The following is a 16,509-nucleotide window of genomic DNA, read 5'->3' as shown; positions in this document are numbered from 1 at the left end:
TTTTTGAAAGGGGGGGGGGTAACAAAAAGAACATTAATTTTCCAACTTTTTTCATGTTCACCAACATCAAGTATAGTTTAAGAAATCGAGTCTTTGACACAACTCAAATTTTCTAATCCCTTTAAATTTGCTACTTATGATATTTTAAACTTAGATTATTTGATCAAACAGAACTTATAGTTTGAAATATATAAGGTCTACGACATTGGGCTGCAAAGATATAGGGATTAGAAAATCAGAATGGTTCGCAAACACAAGTTCAACTAGCAATTATAAAAAAAATAAAAACGCCCAACATTTTCTTTAATATTGAATTTTTAAGAAAGTAGACAATTCAAAAAGATGAATCTATACATATAATTTCTGTTTGTCTGTTTGTTTGTCCGATCATAACTCACAAACCCCTTGACCGATTTGCAGGGAACTCGATAGGATTACGGATTTGAGATTTTAAGTTCTGTGGGTCAATTTTCATAAAAGTCGTATTTTACGTATGACAAAGCGCGGGAAACGGCGGGACTAACAATAAATACCCTGGGCAACGCTGGGTTCCCAAACTAGTTATATACATTAGAGAAAATAAGAGGAAACTGCATCTGCTGTTTTACTTTTTTGATTTGATTTGTGTTTAATTTCAATCTATCCCTTCATATATTTAATGTTTTATAATTTAATTTGAAATGTGCTAAAAATATTTTTAAGATCTACGAAAATACAAGAAACCGGGTTTTCCCGTATGATAGATTCTTTCAAAATTGAATAAACTGTAAACTGCACCTTCATAATCATTGTTTTGTGAAAAACTCCTCTGATTGGTCGGCATGAACCGAATGGTGTACTGTACTGTTTATACACTTCCTCAGCTGGTACAGCAGGATCATTACTGATACAGTATCCTGACACAGAAACAAAGCTAGATAAGAGAGTACAAAGAGATTTATCAAAGTTAAAATCTGCGAAATGTTAAGTTGTGTACAATTGGAGTACACGTCCAATGAGAAAACATCTGTCTTTAGGAATATTTGAGGATCCTTAAAATAATAATATAATGTTTCTTTAAAAATTGTAAAACTTAACCCGTGAATGGGTATTATTGCAAAAAGAGGCCGTTAGATGGAAGTTAAAACACCTGTTGTGGGAATGTGGCATGTCATGTAGTTACGACTATTGGCTTAGTTAGCCCAGCTAGTGAAAGGTGATTATATCACTCACATTCTGTTCATTAATTGAACAAAATACTCATAATGCGCAATGATTTCGATCGTTTAATAAACAATCTTACGAAAAAAGTTAAGAGAAGCTAAATAACATGTTTTCTGCAATATCTCCATTTATTTGCCTTTTCTATCTATATACAGTATTAACCAAAAAATTCTTGAATAGGAGGTAGACTTTTAGACTCAATATATGACTTTGAATAGTCCACTGAACATGAGACACAGCAATAGTACAGTGAAGCAGACCCATTTTACTTATTGAGTGATTTAACAACTTAGAAGTAAAGCTATTTACTTTGTAACAACATCAAATGCACTTTAGCATTGCTTTTATGTCGTCCTCCTAGTCTATATTTTTATGGTCATCATTGTATTTATGTATTTTTAAATATTTAATTGNGTGTTTCAATATTAATGTGCAGTGTGTGTGTTTTAATATTAATGTGCAGTGTGTGTGTTTCAATATTAATGTGCAGTGTGTGTGTTTCAATATTAATGTGCAGTGTGTGTGTTTCAATATTAATGTACAGTTTGTGTTTCAATATTAATGTGCAGTGTGTGTTTCAATATTAATGTGCAGTGTGCATGTTTCAATATCAATGTGCAGTGTGTGTGTTTTAATATTAATGTAAAACGTGTTTGTTTTCTACGTCTGTATATGCGCACTGTCTGTGTATATTTGTAATTAAGTTTAAAGGTGGTTTAAGTTTTATACAAATAATCTTTTTAAAACATTCTATTTAGATGGCATTTTCAAAATATCAATAGAAAATACAACCTTTCAAGGATGCATTAATGTAATAGGTTTGATTGAATTTTTATTTATTTATAACTAAAAGATCGTAGAAATGAAAAGTTTACCGAATATGTTGATCCTCTTAAGGGGAAATTGAACTGGTTAAAGTTTGGCGTATCATGGTAAAGGATTGTCGAAAGACGACCTAAAACATTGAAAACAACATTTTTAAAGAAGAAAACAATATTTTCAAAAGGGTTGAAGATATAATTTCTATTATTTGAAGTTTTGTGTAACTCCGAAAAATAGATGATAATGTTTGTAAAATGTAAAACAGCTGGCATGCAAAGTTATCAAGTTTTGTGATGAATTGCTAGTTTTCACTAATTAATGTGTCGATGTAGATCATTAAGGCCACTCTACACTCTACAGATGGACACTTAAAATTTGTACTTAAAACTAAAAGCTATTTTCAAAGAATGTAACATTTTTTTGCAAACCTTTGCATGAATGATATATAGGGATCAAAGATATTTCCTACAGGCTACATATATTTGAAAATATCTAAAATTTCAAAATTGATGGATAGGGTGGTAACGCAGTCTAGGCTTTTATCTTTAAAATATGGAAAAGCTGATTCCGCTTTAAAGAAATATCTCACTCCTTCAATATTAAATATCACCAAATGTACGTAAACTGATACGCCTGACAAATTAAATTAGATTTAATTAAAGAAAGTTTGGAATCAGCAAATTTAATAATTAACTGTTTTCCCTAATCACATGAATTTAGAGTTTTACATATGTGCCATCCAACTACATCACGGGCAGCCGTAGTACATTTGAATTTCCGAGCCGGGTCACCTTTCCGGTCCCTGTTTGTACTGTACCTAGCTCTATGGACAGGACTAGCCGGTGCAACAAGGTTGACGCGGTCAGACTTTATGCTTCATATAGGCTGAACTTACTTTTACCAAAGGGGCAGATTTGCGTGATATAGAAAATATTATGCAGAGGAACTGATAGTTTTATTGGTATTCTAATTTGACTTATGTCTTTTTAACTATATCGGACAGGCTCTTTATTCTATTACTGCTAGATGAAACCATCATATATGGACTTTAATTGTTCAGTTACATTGTCTTAAAACGGAAATGGCAAAGTTTATAAAAAATGTCCAATGACGTACAAACCAAAATTAATTTGTATTTTGGCTTATTCAGAAAACAAATAATAATAAGTAAAATTTCAATTAATTTGTAATCTAATTTCTAATTTTTTTTTAGTTTGGTTTTACGATCTTTCATTTTACTAAATTTGAAAAAAAGAGATTGAAATAAAAAACACTGTGTTTTCATATCGAAGCGCATTTTCTAAAAAAGATTACTACATTTTCCAAAAATTATAAATATAAATGTTAATTATAAATGAAAACATTGATTTCATAAAGTACAGGGTGTCCCACATCATATTAGACCGAGAACGGGTCTAAATTACGATTTTCGGGACTAATCAGAAAATTTCATTAGAATGAATCATTTTGAAAAATAACATAAGGCTTATATAAGAATTTACTTGCGGAAAATGATAAGTTTTTCGAGTATTAAGGGTTTATTTTGGTGTTAAAGATTGGAGATAATCTAATATGATTTGGGACGCTCTGTATACAAATACTTTATTAAATTTTAATTAAAATTTTACATTTATATTTTCAAATTTTCCCTGTGTAGTATCTTCAACAGTTTTAACAGTTAAAAGTATTCACTTTAAATGGGCTTATAGTAAAAGGGAAAATGTTCTAAATCCAAAATTTGTCTTTTGAATTTTTGGATAGATATGTATTGTGTTAGATACATACAATACAGGCTAGCTTAAATTTGAAAATAATATTATATCATAATAGTGATACATCTATACTTTCAACTCAAAAATTTATATTTAACATAATAAATGTGAAAAAAATAAAAATTTTAAATTGTTGAAATTAATATTTTTTTAAATATATGTTAAAAAAATACTTTGAACTCAATATTTACATTGAAATATAATTGCCATTCTTAGAAAGGAATTTAAGTATTTGCAAAAAATAAAATTTTCTAATCCCTATATCGTTGCAGCCCAATACCGTAGACCTTAGATAGTTCAAACAATAAAATCTTTTTGATAAAATAATCCAAGTTTATACCGTTCAGGATTAGAAAATTTGAGTTTGTGACGAAGACTCAATTCCTTTGCACAAGAATTTAAATCAATTTATGCTTATTACATAACCTTAAAAGTGAGGGATTAGATATTTCTTAATAGATTAAAGACATAAAAGTTTCAATCTCTCCTTAGCGGTAGAGAAAATATTTTTAATCACCCCCCGCCCTCCTCTCTTTTGAAAAACTTTATAAGTCTGTTCTTTATAGTTTTTCTTAACGTTAAATTCCGCCTTGATTGAATACCTTGTATATCCTGTGAAGCGTTGAACATATAAAACACGTTATTATCCTTGTCAGTCAGAGTTAGCGTGTCATCTAAATAATAACTAATTTAATCATTTTAATTCAAAATCATTCAAAACCAATTAATGAAAGACATACACAGCGTTGCCCTCAAGAGATGAGAATTTAATGACGACCTATAAAAAGCTATGAATTGTATCTAATGCCATGAATCATGTAATAAATGATATCAATTTGCAGGGAAACCAGGAGCATAAGAAAAAAATGAATAAATTTCATATGGTCGAGTCTCTAACAAAACAAAAAATTAAGATTAATTTTTAATTTCAACCTTACCTACAACTGAAATTTGCTTGAAAACAACCTTGGTCTCTTTCTCCTAGAATACAATTTTTTTCAGCTCAAAATTAGCTCAATATCAGCTCAATAACTTACCAACCGTTAGCTCAATATCTTACCAATCTTTGGCTCAATATCCTACCATTTGGCTCAATATCAACTCAATATCCTACTATACATATCTATTTCAGATCAATGGTTTTGATTATTTTCCTAAAGATGTCCATTATTCACCAAATTCAAAAGTATGCTATTGCACTGTTAACTTTGGTACAGAATCTTATTTGAAAGATAAAAAACAGTTTTTAGTTTTTTAGTACAATCTGTTTTACTCTGTTTTACCCAGAGATAAGAGAATAGAGATATATTACAGATTAAATTGTACGATATTTCCTACATCAGTTTCCATTGTGTACAACTGGATTTCAGACCAATAGACAGACGTCTGTATCAGTGATATTTAAGGATACTTTGGATAGAAATACCAAAATCTTCAAAAATGAACTAAATTAATAAATTTTATGTTTTATCTTAAAAGTAAGAGTATTTCTTTAAAAACTGTAAAAATTAACCTCTGAATGGGTATTATATGCAACAAGTGGCTGTTAGATGGCAGTCAAAAACCTTTCATATAACTGTTGCATGGCGTGCTGGGACACTATAGGTGTGCTTAGCATATTCAGGTAGAGCTATATGAGCAGTCTATGTTAGTCTGTGGTTTTACCTGTTCGATTCTCACCCAGTGGGTTCCAGTATTCCCATCAAGACCAGCTCTAAAAATCTTGCTCTCAAGTCTCATTCATTATTGTTAACTATGGAATATTTGTATATGTACCCAATGGTTCACAAATGTGCAAAAAAATAAATCGCCTCTCTCATGTTGCTTTTATTTAAATCATTAGACAAAGCGACCACCATCTTTACGCATATAATTATCTCTTGGTGAAATTCTACTACGCAGTGAATATTAAGCCTAGTAGATGTCGCAAAAAGGACTACCTCAACGAAAAAGGCTTCCACTTACTTCTCATAACTATTTAGATGAATAAATGTACCAATCCTGTCTTTTGATTGGTCAGACTCTGTTAATATAAAAAAACTCCCATTATTTGAATCCTCCATTTTTCCAATGAGAGAAGGAAAGATAATAGATTTAAGAAGGTTGATGGCATGCGCAGGAATGTAGATAGCTATTTCCATCCATTCAAACACAGAAACGTTTTGTTTTGAGAATTGAAATTGTATTTGTTTTATTTGAATTTTTGAAGGCGGACAGACGCACGAAAAAATTACATATAACCCCAATTTTGATTTGGGGGCTATTTACATCCATAGGGCTAGATATGATCGGTTTCTTCAATTTGAATTCATTTGCGTTTTCGTCTACAATTCAACCAGGAAAAAAAGGAAAAGAAAAATCTAAAGATTTATGTTTAATTGGACAAATTGGTGGGATAAACACTAAACTGACTCTGATTACCTGTAATATATATCCCTGTTGGATCCTAGTCACCAGACAGAGGTTGACCCAACACAGATATCAATAAACTTTCCTTCCACCTGCAACATCACAATCAAAAGATGTTATGGTCAGAGGAAATCCTTTTTAAAAGTCAAGGGGAAATGTTAACTTTGACCTTCACCCATTGAGTACAGGGTGTCCCAAAAAACATGGGAATTCAGTGACGAATTCGATATCGTCTTTTTAAATAATTCTTTTATTTAGTACAGTGATACCAACTGAGAAAGCTGTAATCTGTAAGAGTTTCGTCTGTTATGTTCACATTTTGCTTGTTTATGTTTTGACTGCATACGGTTGTACTTAGTAAATAAAGAAAATTGCAGTATACAAACAGAGTAAACTTTCCGTCTTCACTGTTCATCTTGCAGAGACATTATAGACACATCTTTACAGTCTTTTACCCTTTTCATAAAATAAACTCTAGCAGACATGACTTTTGAAATTAGGAATTACAATGCTAATTCATAACAAAGACGATATCGAATTCGTCACTGAATTCCCATGTTTTTTGGGACACCCTGTAGTTTACAGGGCACAGCTACTTTTTTTGCTTGTTTGTTCTTCCCAGAATCAGTTTGTTAGTGACAATTTTGTTAAAATCAATTATGCCTTTTAGGATGTATAAAATAACCTTTGTGCAAAATAAACACAATACCTTATCCTTAGGGCCCAATCCCTCTTAATCTTAAATAATAAAAAAATGAAGTGCCATTACTTCTGTGTAGGATAGGCATAGAGAGAGGATAGTCAAGCGCTACAGTTATGACAGGTCCAAGTATTTCGGCTAGAATAAGCTAAGCGACCAAGCACTGCGGCTATGACAGGGCAAGAAAATTGTTTAACATTACAAGAAGTGTACAACAATAATAATAGTAATGTGCTGAGAAAAAGGTTTATCTCAAATATTAAAAAGAGAAAGATTTATGCTAGTAAAATTATAGAATACCATTGTCCATGAGGATCCCTCAGTTTCATCGGCATCTCCAGCAGTTCCATCACGGAAGTAAACTTCATTCTTACTGTCCAAACCCCAGACACCGAAAGATCCAACACTGATCTGAATATTAACCCTATAAAGGCTAGGGGGTTTGAATCTATGTATAGACGGGGGGGCCTCCCACGCCCCCCCCCCCCCTAAAAAGGCCTTAGAGAATATGCATATGGCTGAAATACATGTTCATAGCCCAATTTTTCAAGGCCAGCTTATTGAAAAAATAAGATCGATAACTTGTATAATTTAGGTGCTAGGGAGGGTTGATAAAAAGGCAAAAAAAGTAAAAAAATGCAAGAAAAAAAATTTGTTTTAAACAAATAGCAAAGTGTGACACATTTTTCTACACCAACTTTCCAAGATTTTTAGATCTGTAGCTTTAGTCATAAAAAAAGTTATATAGGCTTTTTTAGATTTTATTTTTTACACAGATTGGACTTTCACCGCCTTGTACCCTACCCTATGCTTTAAAAAAATTTACAAAAAATACTTTAAATTTCTATTTATTAAAAGTAAAAAAATTTCACTTTGATAGTTTCAAAAAAGAGAGTGCTAGGGCAAAAAACTAGAGCGGGGGTGCCAAACGCCCCTCCCCCCACCCCCAGCTATTTAGGGTGAAGATAAGTTGGCAAAAATCAATAAAGGGGATCAATAATTAGTTGTCACATCGAAAAAGGGGTCTAGTCATTGACCATGTTTTTTCATGGTGTGTTACACAGCTAAAATGTGGAAAAATCAAGTAAAATTAACCACAACAAAGAACATCCAAAATATTTTGATTTCTAATTAAATTCAATTGAAAATATGTAAATATTAAATTTGAATTTTAAAATATTTAGTCCAACAAAAAAATGTAGAAATGTTACAAAGTTACGACTCACTGACTTTTAACTATAGTACCACTAATTTACCGTGAAATCTGTATGAAGTTTATGTAAGATGTATAAACCTTTGCAAGATTTCCAGAAATATGCTTCCATGTTGATCCAGTTGGAGAGTCTATCTTTGCACCCTTTCTCCACCAAACTCTGAATCAAATAAGTAAAAATCTTTTAATAAAACTTTTTGGTTTACAATACTTGTGTCAAAAGTTTATGATACTAGGCGTTAGGGGCGCTTTGCACCCATCTTCTATTTCAATTGTGAACATGTTCTCTTTGTATACATTGTAAAACAAAAACAAAACAATAAATCACGGATGTCATAAAAAAGTTTGTATTCTCAAAATTTTCGAACTTTGTTAGAGTCAAATTTTTGAAAATTCGTTCATCTATAAACCTTTCCTTGGGTCACGCGAGTTCCAACAAAAAAAGTGGGCCAAATAGGTTCAGCCGTTTTGTCATTTATTGAATAAAAACAAACACCCCAGACAGACAAGCAAAGTATATATACTAGGCTTTCAGGGCGCTTCGCGCCCATCTTCTATTTCAATTTTTTACAGACATTGTAAAACAAAAACAACAAAAAAACTTGGGTTTTATAAAATAATTCGTGGATTTTCAAAATTTGTTTAAGGCTAATTTTTTTAATTATTTGTAAACCTTCCCTGGGGTCACGTGAGGTTCCACAAAAAATGTGGTCCGGATCGGTTCAGCCGTTTTAACATTTATTGGACACAAACAAACAGACAGAAAAGTATATAGATAGATAGGCTTCCAGGGCGCTTCGCGCCCATCTTCTATTTCAATTATTAATATGTTCTCTTTGCATGCATTGTAAAATAAAAAATATTTGAAAATTTGCGATTTAAAAAAGAAGAATTTCGTGGATTTTCAAAATTTTCAAAAATCGAATTTTGTTTAGAGCAAATTTTCTGATATCTAAGGTGTAGCTAAAGCCACAGATTTTAGATACAAATGTTTTTACCTGTCTGACTTATCTACAGCCCAGACATGACCTTTACTACTTGCTGCTATACTCTTCATGTCTCCGTCCACATTCGCCCACGCCTTTCCTGCAGGACTACTAGCAGTCACCTTTAAGATAACTTATTATTAACACAAATATTAATGTAGTTACCTGTGTTCTAACCACAATATGACTGTAGTTACCTCTGTTCTCACCATAATATTAATGTATTTACCTGTGTTCTAACCACAATATGACTGTAGTTACCTCTGTTCTCACCACAATGTGACCATCAAGATCAATACACCACACAGTGTTGTATCCAACTGATACCAGCTTAATTGGAGAACCCTGTAACAAATAGAAAATATATAATTAATAATTTAATCAAAGAATAATCCAGCGTACATAATATTTTTTTAGACTTTTTTTCCTAAAACTTTGTAGCCCAGTCGGATGAGCAAACACAAACATTAAAAACATATGAAAGACCGAATTCAAAAACTTCTTTCAAATTAAAATCTTCTTAAACATTAATTTTTTAATGTTTAACTTTACTTAAAGAAACATTTACAAAAACTATCGTTATTTCAATATTTTCCTTTCATTTTTTGCTTTCTAAAGTTCGTTAGTCTTGACCCTTTGTTTTTCTTGAAAGGAATGTTTGTTGTTGATTACCTGACATTTAGTCCAGCTCTCCCCAACACTAGAACTGGTTTTCCCAGCACAACCGGTTCTAACCCAGACTGTATTATCCTGAAGAACAACAGCTGTGATGAGATTTATCCATCCATTTAGCCGTTTTGGCGCTTATTGGATACAAAAGCAAAGAAGCGAACAAAATTAGAGAACTTGCCTTGGCAACTGCCCAGACACCAGCAGTTCCAGAGGCAACACTGCGCATAGTTCTTCCTTCCATCATTCTATACCCAGATTCAGATCCAGATCCTAATACACAGCAATACAATCTATATTGATCCTACCATCATACTATACAGGATACTTGATCCAGATCCTAATACACAGCAACACAATCAATATATTGATCCTACCATCATACTATACAGGGTAGTTGATCCAGATCCTAATACACAGCAATTCAATCTATATTGATCCCTTCTTCATACTACACAGGATACTTGATCCAGATCCTAATACACAGCAATACAGTCAATATATTGATCCGACCATCATACTATAGCGGGTACTTAATCCAAATCCCAATAAATAGCAATAAAATCTATATTGATCCTAATACATAGCAATACAATCATATTGATCCTTCCTTCATACTTTACGGGGTACTTGATCCATGATCCAAACCTTTATATAGCAAATCTTGGTTTGATAATTATACTTTTTCATTTCTTATTTCCAAACAATCTTGATTTGCCTGAAGTGTAAGAATTACAATAAACAGATGAACTTGGATAACATCTTTTAAACCAAAGATCATACATATTGTGTTTAAAAGTGTTTCTAATAGATGCAATGCCATTATCCTTGTCTAAGGGTGGGGATGTTGTCAATATAATACTTTATGCTAATATCCTATAATGGCTTATTTTGATTCCCTACAGAAATATTTTATAGAATTACCTTTAAGTTTTGCTGATGCATGAACCATTAGTATTGGAGACTCTAAGTTTTCCACAATCAGTTTAACAGACTTAAAATATAAATATACTACATAACAAATATAAATATACTACATAGCAAATATAAATATACTACATAGCAAATATTAATATACTACATAGCAAATATAAATATACTACATAACAAATATAAATATACTACATAACAAATATAAATATACTACATAGCAAATATAAATATACTACATTACAAATATAAATATACTAAATAGCAAATATAAATATTCTACATAGCAAATATAAATATACTACATAGCAAATATAAATATACTACATAGCAAATATAAATATACTAAATAGCAAATATAAATATACTACATAGCAAATATTAATATACTACATAGCAAATATAAATATACTACATAGCAAATAAAAATATACTACATAGCAAATACAAAAGGGAAATATGTCTTTAACACAAACTCAAATGTTCTAATCCCTATATCTTTGCAGCTTGATGGAGTAAATCTTTGATATTTCAAACTTTGATCCAACAGAATTCATAGTTTGAAATATCTAAGGTATAAGACATTGGGTTGTAAAGAAATAGGGAAGAGAAAATCAAAGTTTGTTTCAAAGACTCAATTTTTAAATTGTAAATCTTATTTATATTTATTTAAACAAATTTTCTCTTTAGAAGCAAAGTTTAGATCACAATTTTTATTCCAATGCGATCGTTTTTCCGTTTTTGAAAACGATTGTTTCGTTTATTTCTTCTTAAAAGCTATCATAAGTGTCATCCATTTCAAAAACGATCGTTTTCAAAACGATCGTTTCGTTTTTAGACGAACGTTTTTCAAAAAGACAAAACTGTCCATCCTTAAACAAACAATATAATGAAGGAGGAAAAAGTAACCTCAATATTTTGTGGAAAGGATTCCAAGCTTGAGTATTTTCCTTCTTCAACCAGAAAAGGGCGTCCAATATTTCCAGGCTCTCCATACAGAACCCAGGGGTTTCCTTTAATACATTTCCTATTTAAAGGGACTTTAGACGTAATTTCAAGGGAGGGACCCTTTATTTTTTAGAGAGCTGCTTGTTAGATTCATTAAGGTACCCTTCTAATCTGTATCTGAGTAACTTTTACAGAAATTCCAGGATTGAAATAATCAATTTTCAGCTAAAAAAAATAAGAATATCTCATTAATCTTTAATCAGATAATGGTTCGATAAAAGTAAATTTTTAGAATTAACACTTTTTTGGGACAGAATGGTTGCGTTGAGTTTCTTCAAGTTGTAGACATCGCGTATACTACTATTCAACTATCTTTAAACTTACGGAGTTGCTTTATTATTCTTTTCTATCTAATATGCGCCGACAAAAATAAAGCTTGCCAAGACAAGGACCAAACTGTTAAATCAGCGTGGGCGGGTCACTTGAAACTACGTGTACAGTCCATTTTAATACATTTTTATCGCAAAGAGATTTTTCCATTATTTAGGCCTTGTATAGTATATAAGGTACCAGATAAAGAAGATTAGTTACTTTCCAAATGATGCACAAATGTTTTCTTAAAGGAACTACAGGGTGTCCCAAAAAGCATGGGAATTCAGTGACGAATTCGATATCATTTCAAAAGCCATACTATTGTTATGTCTGCTAGAGTTTATTTTATGAAAAGGCTAAAAGACTGCAAAGATGTCTCTATAATGTCTCCGCAACAGGGGCGGACACAGGATTTAAGTGAGAGGGGGGGGGCAAGATTTTTTAGGAAAAAAAAAATTGATAATTAGGGACAAAATTAAAGGATTAGGACAGGGATTTAGGAACAATAAAAAGATTGTTCAGGAATTAGGAACAAAATTAAAGGATTAGGACAGGGATTTAGGAACAATAAAAAGATTGTTCAGGAATAAGGAACAAAAATATAGGATTAGGACAGGGATTTCAGGTGGGTCGGACACAGTATTAGGAACAGGAACAACAATAGGAACATTAGCAATTTAAGAACAAAAAGAAATTACTAGTTTCTTACGAATTTCTAATTCTAAATTAACGTAAACAATAACATTTACTTATTGTCGTTGATTTTTAAATTAAACCGAAGAAAAGAGTCAAGATGTGCAGTGTGCCGCGTACCAATAAAACAAAACACAATGTCTGTCGTCGTATACTTACATCGTTGGTTATAAACTTATTTTTATTTTTAACAAGCTAGAAAAATATTTTTTTCGTCCTTCTCTTCTGATGATTCAATTTTCAATAAATATTAATTATTATATTTCCATTAAATAAAAAATAATCAAATAGCTTAAAATTGAAAAACACATACGATTTATCAAATTGGGAACATTTTTTGCCTCGAAATCTCAGGGGGGGGCTACGCCCTTCCCTGAATTTGTCAGGGGGTGGGGAATGTCCCCCCGCCACCCCCCTGTGTCCGCCCCTGCTCCGCAAGATGAACAGTGAAGACGGACAAGTTTATTCTGTTTGCATACTTCAATTTTCTTGTTTTACTAAGTACAACCGTAAGCAGTCAAAACGATATCGAATTCTTCACTGAATTCCCATGTTTATTGGGACACCCTGTATAAACGTAATTTCAAGTAATCCTCCATGAAAAGAATGGCAATGCTCGATTCTCAACAGTACCCTCAAAAGCTTTGTCTGATCAAGTATAAATTAGACATGAATAAGTTTAGTTTTGAAAACTGATTATTTCTACTAATGGTTTATTTACAAAAGTAACTTTTTCTAGTGCAGGAGATATTATGAGAATTAAACACTTTTAAGTCTAGAAAAACGACCATATCTTCCATATATTTGATCTTTGCAGGGAGGATCATTTGAAATAATGCTGACACGGCCCCTTTAAATTCAATTCAGCGCACAATGACAAAACCAAAATATTTTTTTGTTTTGTAAAAATAAGGAGTTGAAATATTTTTTTTTAATATTTTTTTACCTCTTACCTTTGACAATGATAGATTTGACAGAAAACTTGCAAAACTTTTTCAGCTGAGTTTGGGATTCCTGAAATATACAAAAAAATTATTTTTATTTTTGACGGAAATCAGTGAGTTCAAGAAAATAATATTTTCGCAGATTTCTTTCATTTTAACAATATTTTTACCACCTGCTAGTTTAATTAGGTGCAATGTTTGCAGGGTTTAGAAGCAAACAGAATAAAATATTTTTGATCAAGCTTATAACAATTTATATTATTTTCAAAACATTAAAAATTGATGTAAAATATTTATATTTACAATTGTCGGAACCTTTCTGTTCAATAAATTGAAATAAAAAACTTTCAAATTTTTTGTAAATTTTACCTCCGTTGTATAGGATTCCCCTCTCCACTCCTGTTCAGAGAATAAAGTTAGGGAAGATATATTTACCCCAGATCCCGCCGGTTTCTACATTAAAAATATATATATATGAATATCGGCAACAACACAATAACAAATCTGTGATAAAAATAAAAAATGGGCCCTCTACTGAACTATACAATAAAGTCAAAGATAATTCGTCAATTTACAATCATCAATTTACAATTCGTCAATTTACAATTCTTCAATTTACAATTCGTCAATTTACAATTCGTCAATTTACAATTCGTCAATTTACAATTCGTCAATTTACAATTCGTCAATTTACATTTAGTCAATTTGCATTTCTTCAATTTTCATTTCATCGATATACTGTTTGACAATTTACATTTCGTCACTTTATATACCGTCTATTAACATTTCATCAATTTACATTTCTCAATTTATATTTCGTCAATTTACATTGCGTCGGATATTACAAAACGAGGATTATCTTGTCCAAATTTCTTATTTTTTTTTCAAAAATTGACGAGGAAAAAATGCGATGAATTATTCGCTTCACATAATATTTAAAGACTATGGGCAAGAAATAGCACAATTTAATCTGTTAGCCTTTAACCTCCATACATTTTTACAACAGCTTTAATTTCAATCTTATTAAACAATCAATTATTTTATACTTTAAAGTAAAATTGACTGGGTTTCTAAATAAAACTTGCCTTTACACTTGCTCTCATCTTGACTACGTTGTTGAGTCCGAAAATGGTCTCTATAATAAAGTAGATTTTAGTTTAATGGAGCTTCGCCAAGTTCAACATTCCCATTTGAAATTATTATAAATCGAATCTCTTGCAAAATGTTTACTTTAACAATTAATTAGTTTATAATTTTTCATCGTCGCTATTGAATAATTAAAAAAACGATGCTCTCAATCATTCCCACAGAATGGACAATCCAGGAGGATTTTAAGTGGGGTTTCCATGGAAAATTCGTTTTGCGAAAATTTCGCTTCATTTTCGCATTTCGTTCGCTGGCGAAAAACGCGAAAACAGCTAGAACCAGACAAACAAATCGGACTATTGCTTTCAGAGAGTACAGTACGCAATGTGCGTACATTTGAGTTGTGTGTTTGCGTTCCTAGTTTCTTGCTACTATCCTAACACTGCTCTTTGACCACTGTACAACGTATCACTAACCTAAAACTGTACAATGTACTGACTGCTTTCTAAAAACTTCCGCACAACATATCGCTACATATAAAATTGCCTAATTCCAACACCGTACTGCTACCTGCATAAATTTTAAACTGTACTGCCGCCAGTTTAATGTACACTGAACTGCTACCTGTACGTACAAGTACACAGTACAACGTATCGCTACCTGAAACTGTACTGCTCGGTGCTATGGCTGGGTGCTGACTGCTGATAAATACAGAATCCCGATTTACATATTTTTTTTGCACAGGAATGTATAACTCACCAACTTTAGACTTAGTCCCTTACCTTAATTTTCCGCCCCTTTTGATTTGTTCACCCCTGGGGCCTGGAAATCACATTAGAGGCCCCAATTTTCTGTAATTAAAATTTTTGTTCATTTTTGATGGAGTTATTGTCAAAATCATTTTTAGTTTAAAAGCTTCTACTTTAATTGCATAAAGTATAAATATGTTTTAAAAGTTTGACAATGCTTGACATTTTGGATAATGTTTTACATTTGGGATAAATATTATAGAAATTGTTTTCAAATGTAAAGAATTTGATCTCCGCCCCTGACTCAATCTTGTTCCAATCAAACTTTAATTAATTTTAGAAATAAATTTAGAAAATTTGAAATATTTAGTAAAGTAAGATTTATCATTTCGTCAAGTTGACGTTTAATGTTAAATGTTGATTTAAAAGTACAAGTTTTCACGAAAAGTGTAAATCCGGGAAATTAAAAAAGTTAAAGCGTCCAAAAAGGAAAATGAGTTGATTTTGACGTAAGGCACAATCATCTAAAGTACAAGTCTATGTTCAAGTTGGAACATTAAACATTTTACAATGTACATATCTTCTATGTAATAAAGCTTTTCGCTTATTTACATATATATGTATATATATTTATATAGTATTTTCAACTTTTTTCAGTTTGAATAAACCTTCCAGTTTTAGATGTTTAAATAAATATTTTCCAAAACTGAATGTTCCATGTGAAAATGTTTCATGTTTTTAGGGAAATCCGCGCCCCCTTACTTAATATAAACTTTATCTTTCAACCGTTGTTCTTAAAGTCACCCTTATTAATTGTGTTCAAATTTTTGCAAATTTTTCTGCGCATTTTCAAAAACATTAATTGTTGACATTTTTTCAGGCAAATTTTGTCAAAATTGTTGGTCGATAAACCTTCCATGTGGTCATTTTAGTTCCTACTAAAAATGTGGGCCTTATCGGTTCAGCCGTTTTGACTTTTATTGGATATAGATGGACAGATAGTCTATAAAGAT

At 31.4% G+C, this 16,509-nt stretch overlaps 1 protein-coding gene across 1 annotated transcript; it reads right to left on the bottom strand.

The window, feature by feature from the left end:
• Nucleotides 1–2,076: 2,076 nt before the first annotated feature.
• On the bottom strand, nt 2,077–15,469 carry LOC111709902 (tectonin beta-propeller repeat-containing protein 1). The gene is made up of 17 exons (XM_023483840.1): nt 15,408–15,469; nt 14,747–14,796; nt 14,031–14,114; nt 13,671–13,731; nt 11,614–11,717; nt 10,699–10,768; nt 9,956–10,047; nt 9,778–9,855; nt 9,367–9,450; nt 9,118–9,227; nt 8,201–8,279; nt 7,207–7,317; nt 6,219–6,298; nt 5,463–5,511; nt 4,736–4,778; nt 4,400–4,471; nt 2,077–2,158 (listed from the first exon to the last, which is right to left on the bottom strand). The coding sequence occupies exons 2-13, from the start codon at nt 14,762–14,764 to the stop codon at nt 6,248–6,250; spliced, it is 942 nt and encodes a 313-aa protein (XP_023339608.1). The 5' UTR covers nt 14,765–14,796; nt 15,408–15,469; the 3' UTR covers nt 2,077–2,158; nt 4,400–4,471; nt 4,736–4,778; nt 5,463–5,511; nt 6,219–6,247.
• Between the last annotated feature and the right edge of the window lie 1,040 nt (nt 15,470–16,509).

Source organism: Eurytemora carolleeae, unplaced genomic scaffold (assembly GCF_000591075.1).
Source record: "Eurytemora carolleeae unplaced genomic scaffold, Eaff_2.0 scaffold1011, whole genome shotgun sequence".
NCBI lineage: Eukaryota > Metazoa > Arthropoda > Copepoda > Calanoida > Temoridae > Eurytemora > Eurytemora carolleeae.
This window is presented reverse-complemented; position numbering and strand designations above follow the sequence as displayed.